Here is a 10,192-nt window from a genome sequence, read left to right on the forward strand (position 1 = left end):
TTAGAGGAGGTTTGAACAAGATGTGGTCAGGAGCCCAGCTGTCGTAGGAGTTAAAGGTGGCTTCAGCGGAGACCCGTGAGGCAAACAACTAAACTTCCTGTTAAAGTGCGAGACTATCAGGAGGCATTTATACCCGCAGTAGCTTAACCCTGGCAGTGTGCAAATTTGAGAGGTGGACATTTTTCATCACAGGAGCATGATTAATCAAGCAGAAAAAAATAATGGATGGCTTGTAATTAGTTGTTTCTCATTATAGTTGGGAACATAACCTCCCCACAGAGATAGTCCAGATACACTGACCTTTTGCTTTAGTCCCGTCAGCTGAGAAAGTGATAAAAACAATGTTGTTAGACATTACATTTTCTGCTTGTGTAATAATAATAATAATAATAATCAGTAATTAGTCTCGCAGTCTTGACTGGAAATGGTGTGTTGAGATTATTAAGTGTTTAAAGAGACATTGTGTTGGTTAGAGCTTCATCATGTCGGGTGTCCTGGCTGCTCGTCTGGTGGAGCAGGGGCCGGGGTTCAAATCCAACGGCCCTTTGATGCATGTCGTCCCCTCCCTCTCCCCCCCCCCCCCCCCCCCCCCCCCCTTTCGAAAAACACATATTGAAAGTATGCAAGAGTCTAAAAACTGTGACACACAAATGTATATATTTTATATTTTGCATGTGGTTGTGGGTGATCCATCAAGGCGGAATTAGAACCCCCTATTTGTACTTTAATAACCACAGTGATGGGAGACTAACACCAAATCCTAAGTGTAATGTGCTTTTGTGCAAATGTTGTATCATGAAAGTATAATTCCAAACACAGGCAGGTGGTGAACGCATTGTGGTTTTTAGGTTGTTGACAAATACTTTATTTCAGAAAGGGCAATTAGCCTGAATATATATTTATATTCTGTTTCATTGCATAATGATCCTTTTATTCTGTTCCTTTACCTGCATGTTGATTTCTTATACGAAGCATTGTTGTGCTCCTCTTCACGCTGATGTTTGTTTTTCATCTGATATCAAGCTCATCTTTTCTGACAGCTATTTCCACCCTCTGAGAGTCGTGCGATTGATATATATTTTTACCCTCAGACTGACTTAAAATCATTGTTTAGGCATCCTATGAGATCTTCTAGGTTTTGATTTAAGGTATTTGAGGCATCCATCTGAGAGGTTGCATAATATTCTGAATGTGTGTTTCTGTGACTTTCCTGCAACGGACTCTATGGAGGGATGGACTCCAACCCTGCATGACTCTTTAACAGAAACAAGCACATAATAAAGCACAGAGAAAACACTGCATGAGAGTTAAACATGTGGATATCTCTACCTACGTGATCCTTAAAGGAAATAATTATGTGTGAATATTTCAGCAAGCATTTGAAATGTTAATGTCACCTTGAAATGTTCCTGATTTGTTTTTATCATTTAATTGAACTTAATTCACTAGTATAGTTGAATTAACCCTGAAGATTGTTGGTATCCACATAACACTTGTGTATGCAGATGCTGAAGCTTATTAGTTTGTTATTGTTCATCTTATGGTGATAAACACATTTGTGCGGTATGAATCATTTATACGCAGTTGACATTGTAAGTGGGATTCAAGGGTTTTACAGAGTCCCGTTGCCATCTAAGACATGCTAAATTAGGGCATTTAATTAGATTGTATTTTGACATTTAATGTTATACTTTGTTTCAAGCCTTTTCCATGCTGCACAACTACTTAATTGTTAACGAGCAATGTGCTTTTATTAACTGTTTTAGAGCCTCTTTTCATCACTTGAAATGAGGTCATTTCGAAGTGGGAATTTATCACAGTCTAATCACATCTTTTTGTTTACCCTTCGCAGTAAAAAATCTCTTTTAAAGAATGTCCACCACTTCGCTGAAAGCAGCATTTAATCATCCCTATTCGTTGCAGTGTCACTGTTTTTAAATCAATTTGGTATTGAAAGATGAAAAAATGACTCATTAACACTGCTGTGTGAATAGACACACACTCATGCACCCAAATTACACTTCACCTCCACTTACTTGTGCTTTTATAATGATTAAAAATGGCCACTGTCTGTTGTCTCCCTCACAAAATACAACACAAAGAAATGAAGCAAGCAAAATGCACATTATGTGACGTTTTATTCTGATGCAGGAACCGAGATGAATCCAGAGTGTGCTCTCTCTCGTCTCCATGGAGATCATTCTTCTTCTCAACCCATGATCTGAGCAAAGCAAGGACAAATTAATCATGATGTTATTATCCTCAATAATCCAAACAAGATGCTGCACACAAAGAAGTGTGACTGCAAGGATGAATGAATGTACGAAGCAAGATGATGAAATCCTCACGTCACTGCAGGTAGTGGATTTATAAAAACACTCCTGCAACTGAAATCATGCATTTCAAACAATTAATAGTTTTTGATTTGTATGGGTTAGTGTTGAATACTGACGCCGTTCATCCAGCCGATGTAGGAAGAGACACGGGTGAAGACTGTGGGCTTCTTTGTGGCGTTGCAGCCGGAGGAAGACACAAAGCTGGTCACACCGTGGACGACCCATCTGCCGTTGACGCCGCAGTTCAGGGGGCCACCGGAGTCGCCCTGGATTCAGAGAAAACACAGCACAGACTAACCTCAGGGACACAAATCCATAACCTTTTAGCAGAGATGGGAGAAAATACCCCATTTTACACTGCACTTAACTCGTTGCCGTCTGCTTCTCATATCCCCTCGTGATCTCAGACAGCATCTAACAAGTTTGTGCAGAACACGAACGTGCAATACTTTGACACTTTGTGCAGCTTAAGCACTAGCCCGGATCATTGCAACTGACTTGTGCCCCTGCTGATGCAGCAAGTAATCCCACATGTGTCCTCCAAAATATCTTCCTTGACAGGAAGGGGTCAGGCCTCGGCTCAGTGGGAGACATTCAATTTCACTTTGTCCCGGAGAAGTGGGACTCAATTCTGACAAGTTCTTTTCAGTGTTTCCTTCAGTCTGCTTATACACAAACATCCGTCCTGCTGTCCAAGTCGCGAGAGTGACGGCGTGGTTCTGGAGACACCGGGTTCAAAATCTGAGCTGGGAAGAATCTGCACCGCACTAACAGGCACCATTTACAAAGTGTTTTTTTTATGGTGTAACTATTTAACAAGACCAAATTGTGGGTTGCCGACATGAGACAAATCGGTTCGCTCAGTGTTTATCCTTTCCATTATGTTATAATTCAGTAATAACTGGATCTTGGTCCAGATCCTCGGCAGCTCTTTTCCACAAGGTAAGAGGCCATACAGTCTAGTCAGTCAACCGAAATGATTTATTATTAAAACTGATGTATAAAGCTTTGGTAAATCATGTAATAACCATTAGTAGCAACGTATAAACCCTTTAGAAAAGGTTGAAAGTGGGCCCCAGGTTTTCACAGTGAAGAAGAATGTGTGAAATATAAAAGAGAATATCTTCTTAAAGCTGTTCAGTGTGGCTCTTATTGATAGCTGAGTGGTGCACACGGCAGGGTCGCATGTGCCTTGAGCAGTCAGTCCCCAGTCCAATCCCAAGATGGCTCGACGCTTTGCTGCAAATCATTTCCCTATCTCTCTCCACTTTCAAATAAAGGCATACATAAACATTTTTTAAACAGAGAAAAAGGAAACAATATTATAGGAGTGCAATGCTCAATCGTATTCTTTCAATGAATACTAAATGTGAGGGCGTGCAAGGTTCTGTCTAAGACCTCATGAGCTTACCTGGCAACCAGACTCCCTGCCACCACCGGCACAGACCATGGAGTCCTTCACAGTGCTGCCCCACCATCCGTAGCTGGTGCAGGTCCTGTAGTCAACAATGGGCAGGTAGGCCTGCTTCAGCTGGGCAGACAGCTGACCTCCAGCTGAAACACATCAGACAACTGCGATGAAGCCTACATCAGCATATATCTTACACGGTTATTTACAGATTACTTTCTTACCTAATGTAAATACCAAACTGAGTTTTATCATGCAAACGTGTCATTATGTCACACTCACTCTGGGTGCGACCCCATCCAGAGATGTAGCAGGGGTTGTTGTGGGGCAGGACCTGACCAGATGGAGGCAGGGCGCCGAGCTGGACCTTGTTGTTGAGAGAAGCTTCAGAGGTCAGACGCAGCAGAGCGATGTCCCACCTGAGGGTCAGACCAACATGTCCTCAAGTCAGAGATATAATAAATCTTTACCTTGTATCAAGAGAAAGATATTGTTTGTCTTTCAGCTGGATGGAGTTGGTATGTTTGGGGCTGCAACTAACAATTACTTTCATTACCGATTAAGCTGCAGATTGTGTTTCCACAATCTAGAGTAATACATTTTAATGAAGATATTTATAATAAATAATTTAATGTCCACATAATTTGACTGATATATTAAACATTACATGGCAACAAAAAAGACGTTTGACATTCTTTGTTACTTGTATGGGTTTACAAATAATTAAATGCTCTTATAATACGTGATGATATGTATAATGTGTGATGCACATGTCAGAATGTGGAAAGCCACTCACCCTCCAGCAACGTTGTTGGAGTTCCAGTTGGGGTGGAGGTGGACACGGCTCACGCTCATGTACTGCTCACCGCCCTCATTGGAGTTGATGTTGTGATCTCCAAGGACAACACGCCAAGTCCTGGACCTGTGGGTGTACAAAAGAAATTAGATTTTCATGGCTGAAATGCAACAATGTTCTCAGTCTAATTTCCACGTACAATGTCTTTGCTATGCACTTAAGGAAATGTAGTGACAATGATTTAAATATTCAGCACTGTAAGAACACATATCCTTCTACTTCTATCATATATCTACACAAGCAGTTGTTCTGTGATGCATGAAACTCCCACCTGTCCACACAGTGAGCAGCAGTCATGACCCATCCTCTCCTGATCAGGGTTCCTCCACAGGTGTGGTGGAAGCTGCTGCCAGATTTGTACTGAAGAGAGATCTAACAAAACGACAACAGAGAGCATTACAACTACGAGAAACTGAAACGTTAACATTGATGCAAAATGCTTCTTGGCAGTGTTCCTGACACGGAAAAAAGCTTAAAGGCATTTACAAGCAAACTTGTGTATTTACAATTTATGCTACTTTTGACTTGGAAATGTTGTACTTAAATAAACAGCTATGGTTACTCGTTACTTTGAACTGACATACAAAACATATGACCAACTTAATAAATATTATGCATTATTATAGATTAAAAGTCTTGCGTACCAACAGTTATGTGGCTGATTAGACATATTTATGTAGATTTACATGAGGTCACCATGTGCTAATAGGAATGATCGTGAGTTTTCCCCACAACAAAACTAACAGGAACAAATATCATTCATTCTTTTTAACTTGTGACCATAAGATAAAAACATATATATATTCTTTAAGGATCTGAATAATGAGGGCTTTACTCAATGCAGGATTTTTAACTGTAACAGAATATGTTTACATTGTGGTATTGCCTATTTTAACTTCAGTAGAGGGTCTGAGCAGAATTAGCCATGCTCACTTAATTCTTTTTTCTTTTACAACTTTTATATTGTCTTTTTATTTATTTAGGATTTTTAATTTATATGTAGCTCTTTTTAAAAAATTATCACTATGTATCGTTCTGTTTTTTCTTGTAGTTTTTGTGTACATAATATGTCACTGAATATATCAAACAGTATTGTACCACTTGTAAAAAATTACAATTAACAAAGTAAAAAATAGATCTGAGCACTTCTTGCACCACCTTTTACATTGCACATTACCTGCCAGGGCCAGGAGTTGGGTCTGGCAACCTCGCCTCCCACAACTCTCATCTCAACATTGTCATCCTCCAGGTACCTGGGCTGTGGAGTCAGCTCAGCCAGCACTGAGCGAAGCAGAGACACAGGAAGCAATAAGGTCAGACATCAAGGAGTGCGTTCACAATGTCAAAGGAGAATAATAATCAGACAGTTCTTACCGAGGGCTGCGAGAGAGGTAAACACAAGAAACCTGAGCATGTCTGCAGTATTGTGAGAGACTTCTGCCCACTGCTCTTATATACCACGAGGCCCCTTCTAATGATAGAGTGTGTGTGTGTGTGTGTGTGTGTGTGTGTGTGTGTGTGTGTGTGTGTGTGTGTGTGTGTGTGTGTGTGTGTGTGTGTGTGTGTTCAACACCAGCACCTATCCACCTGCGTCTTTCTCACAGTTATCACCTCTTAGAAATGCTTACTCAGCGAATGCATCAATTTCTTTGTACTTGTAAAGGCCACGACTGTCAGGTATGAGATTGTCGTATACTTTAGGTTTCTATCAGTTTTTACACAACTAAATCTTCACATCACTCCAGTTCTGAGGTTGTTACATCGGCTTCCTGTTGAAATACTACTGCTGATTTATAAAACACTGAATAGTTTAGGAACAGGACAAAATATATTTCTGATCTCATATTGTGAACCATCCAGACCTCTCAGGTCGTGTGGTTCAGCTCCACTCTCTGACTTCAGAGTCAAAACAAAACATGGATAAGCAGCGTTCAGTTTTTATGCACTATATCTGGAAGAAACTCCAAGGCTGAAAATCAAGGTTTTAATGACTGTTATTATTGTATTTAAATGTCATGTTAAAATGTGTTTCTACTGCACTATGTTGATGCTTTTAAGATTTTGTGTTAAGCCCTTTGAAATGCGCTATACAAATACAAATACAAATACACACACACACACACACACACACAAACATTAGTCAGTCTGGATGAATCCCTTTCTGGATGTCAGGAAGGCCATCAACTACATGTATTGGTGAGTGAACAAAAATATTTGTATACACAAAATGATATAGTAGCCTTCACGGGTACTCCATTATGCCATTATAATTGCCTGAATGTGTATTTCAATATAGCCTACTTCATATTCATTTAGTAGACTGAGCATTTTCTACATTTTCAACGTCTGTGTTTCAGCCTGTATAGATAGTGTGCAAACACGTGACAAAACTGTGTGACGTATGCGTGCAACGCCATGTTGGATGATATACAAATCAACAATGGCGTCTAAAGCGAACAACAACAGCAATACAACTCTGACTTCTTCAAAGTATTTTGACTCTCTGGAGTCCTCTGCAAAGGCAAGATTCAGAGGACAAAGTCCCAATTTGCGGCTGTGACCCGTACACACTAAAGCCGTCGGATTATATTGAGGATTTAGATTCATTACCGCCGATTGAATATCCAGATATTGTGAACTACCTTGTGCTACAAACGTTGTGGGCAACCAACGCATGGATCTCTGTTCTTATTTAGTGACAATAACTTTTACTCAGAGAGTGCATTTTAGCTGACCTAAAAATGTTTTACTCTTCCTTGAGTAAAATGACAGCACTACTTTTACTTGAGTAGTCATTAAATATTCTGGTAGGCCTACGCTTTCCCTTCCTAGCTATTCAGCACTCAAAAGAAACAGTTTTAACATGTAATTCAATGCATGTCGATCTTCAAAGATGAATACATGTATGGTTGCTGTCACCTTGACATGGCTTTTAGGTATAACTCTAAATTGTATTTGCTAAATGTTTGAATTGAGTAACAGCAGGGCCAAAATCATGCTTCACAATTTATATCTGAACAAATAACAGCTGGCTGTGCTGTTATGGTTGCATACCTGTCAAATGGAGGCTAATGTGTAGACATAGTGTTATATGATCAGGTTCTGGAGCTGCACACGCTACAGGACATACAGTACGTTATGTGCAGATCCGTGTAATGCAAAATAGATATGCACATGTGGAAAGTAGAAGGGAACATGTGGAGAGGAAGTACTGTAATGAGATTATGATGTGTGTTACAAGTCACATGTTGTTGATTAGATAAAGATGAATGTTTAAAGCTTACAGTAACAACCCCGAGGCTGCAGCACAGTATTCCACTTATGGTTTTTTATAAGTATTCATGAGGCCCAGTGTTTGTAGATTACAGTAGACGGGGCTGCTGCTGCTGCAGCACAGGACTTGGTCAAAGGGGAGACTGAGAATTGTGTTGGTATCACTGGCCAAATTACATCATAATTCCTTTGATTTCAAGATTTGATATAAAATATATATATATATGCTCTTTTATCATTTGGTGGTGTTTGTATATAGAGCACATTGTAGAGATTTCTTTATTTCAACTACAGTAATCCTATTGTAATAATAGTATGGCTTCCAGGTTGTTTCTAGCACATCCACATTAAATTAATGTGGTTATTATAACCTCCCCAAAGGCTCTGCTTTAAACTTATTTATAGAAGATAGTCCAGGATTTCAAGTCCCAAATGAAACATTCAATGAAATAATGGAGAATCCGTTAAAAAGATATAAGACACACAGAGTGCAAAGAGTGTCTGAGCTATATTTCCATACTGATTATAGCACAGCTGCAACATGTGTTTGCCATTCTCACTATAGGCAGACTTATCATGCTGTACCATACACTCCATTAGTGCCTCAGTGCTGCTTACTGCAGCGAGTTCCTTAAAAAATGTGAAACACCAGCCATGTGACACAAAACGTTTAGTTTATTAAACACCAATCAGACCGATATCATAGGACCATAGGAAGCAAAATGAGAAAAAAAACGTTAGTAAAAAAAAAATGGAATGATACAAGGCCAAACAAAACACGACAAAATGAATGTCAGCATTTGCTCAGGACTCCTGGCAGATCAATTTTTTTTTTACAGTTTTTCAAAATAATTTGAAACTCGTTAACTTCTATAAAAAAGTCACATTAGCAAAACATCTATTTAAAAAAGCATTGAAACCCAATTTCTTTAATGAATTGTGACCACTACACATACAATCATATACACTGCTTTATCCAATAGGAAACGTAATGTAGCGTAGCGTGACGTAGCGTAACGTAGCGTAGTGTGACGTAGCGCGACGTAACGTAGCGTGACGTAACGTAGCGTGACGTAGCGTAGCATTGCGTGACGTAACGTAGCGTAACGTGACGTCACGTCACGAGCTTAATGGAAGTGGACCGGCATAAGTAAATACAGATCTATCGACTTCCAACAAACTACAATAGAGCAGAGCTTAATGGAAGTGGACCGGCATAAGTAAATACAGATCTATCGACTTCCAACAAACTACAATAGAGCTGAGCTTAATGGAAGTGGATCGGCATAAGTAAATACAGATCTATCGACTTCCAACAAACTACAATAGAGCAGAGCTTAATGGAAGTGGATCGGCATAAGTATATACAGATCTATCGACTTCCAACAAACTACAATAGAGCAGAGCTTAATGGAAGTGGATCGGCATAAGTATATATAGATCTGTCCACGTCTGATAAGTTTCAATAGAACTGAGCTTAATGGAAGTGGACAGGCAAAAGTATCTACAGATCTATCGACTTCCAACAAACTACAATAGAGCAGAGCTTAATGGAAGTGGATCGGCATAAGTATATACAGATCTGTCAATTTCTAATAATTTTCAATAGAGCTGAGCTTAATGGAAGTGGACAGGCATAAGTATATACAGATCTATCGACTTCCAACAAACTACAATAGAGCAGAGCTTAATGGAAGTGGACCGGCATAAGTAAATACAGATCTATCGACTTCCAACAAACTACAATAGAGCTGAGCTTAATGGAAGTGGATCGGCATAAGTAAATACAGATCTATCGACTTCCAACAAACTACAATAGAGCAGAGCTTAATGGAAGTGGATCGGCATAAGTATATACAGATCTATCGACTTCCAACAAACTACAATAGAGCTGAGCTTAATGGAAGTGGATCGGCATAAGTAAATACAGATCTATCGACTTCCAACAAACTACAATAGAGCAGAGCTTAATGGAAGTGGATCGGCATAAGTATATACAGATCTATCGACTTCCAACAAACTACAATAGAGCAGAGCTTAATGGAAGTGGATCGGCATAAGTATATATAGATCTGTCCACGTCTGATAAGTTTCAATAGAACTGAGCTTAATGGAAGTGGACAGGCAAAAGTATCTACAGATCTATCGACTTCCAACAAACTACAATAGAGCAGAGCTTAATGGAAGTGGATCGGCATAAGTATATACAGATCTGTCAATTTCTAATAATTTTCAATAGAGCTGAGCTTAATGGAAGTGGACAGGCATAAGTATATACAGATCTATCGACTTCCAACAAACTACAATAGAGCAGAGCTT

At 39.5% G+C, this 10,192-nt stretch overlaps 1 protein-coding gene across 1 annotated transcript; it reads right to left on the minus strand.

Annotated features, from left to right (window-relative positions):
* Nucleotides 1-2,134: 2,134 nt before the first annotated feature.
* On the minus strand, nt 2,135-6,014 carry LOC115008133 (elastase-1-like). Its single transcript, XM_029431468.1, has 8 exons — nt 5,975-6,014; nt 5,778-5,881; nt 4,872-4,972; nt 4,541-4,666; nt 4,027-4,163; nt 3,748-3,890; nt 2,453-2,602; nt 2,135-2,221 (listed from the first exon to the last, which is right to left on the minus strand). Exons 1-8 carry the CDS (start codon nt 6,012-6,014, stop codon nt 2,210-2,212), a joined length of 813 nt encoding a protein of 270 aa, XP_029287328.1. The 3' UTR covers nt 2,135-2,209.
* Nucleotides 6,015-10,192: the final 4,178 nt, after the last annotated feature.

The sequence above is a fragment of the Cottoperca gobio genome, chromosome 5, assembly GCF_900634415.1.
Source record: "Cottoperca gobio chromosome 5, fCotGob3.1, whole genome shotgun sequence".
Classification (NCBI taxonomy): domain Eukaryota; kingdom Metazoa; phylum Chordata; class Actinopteri; order Perciformes; family Bovichtidae; genus Cottoperca; species Cottoperca gobio.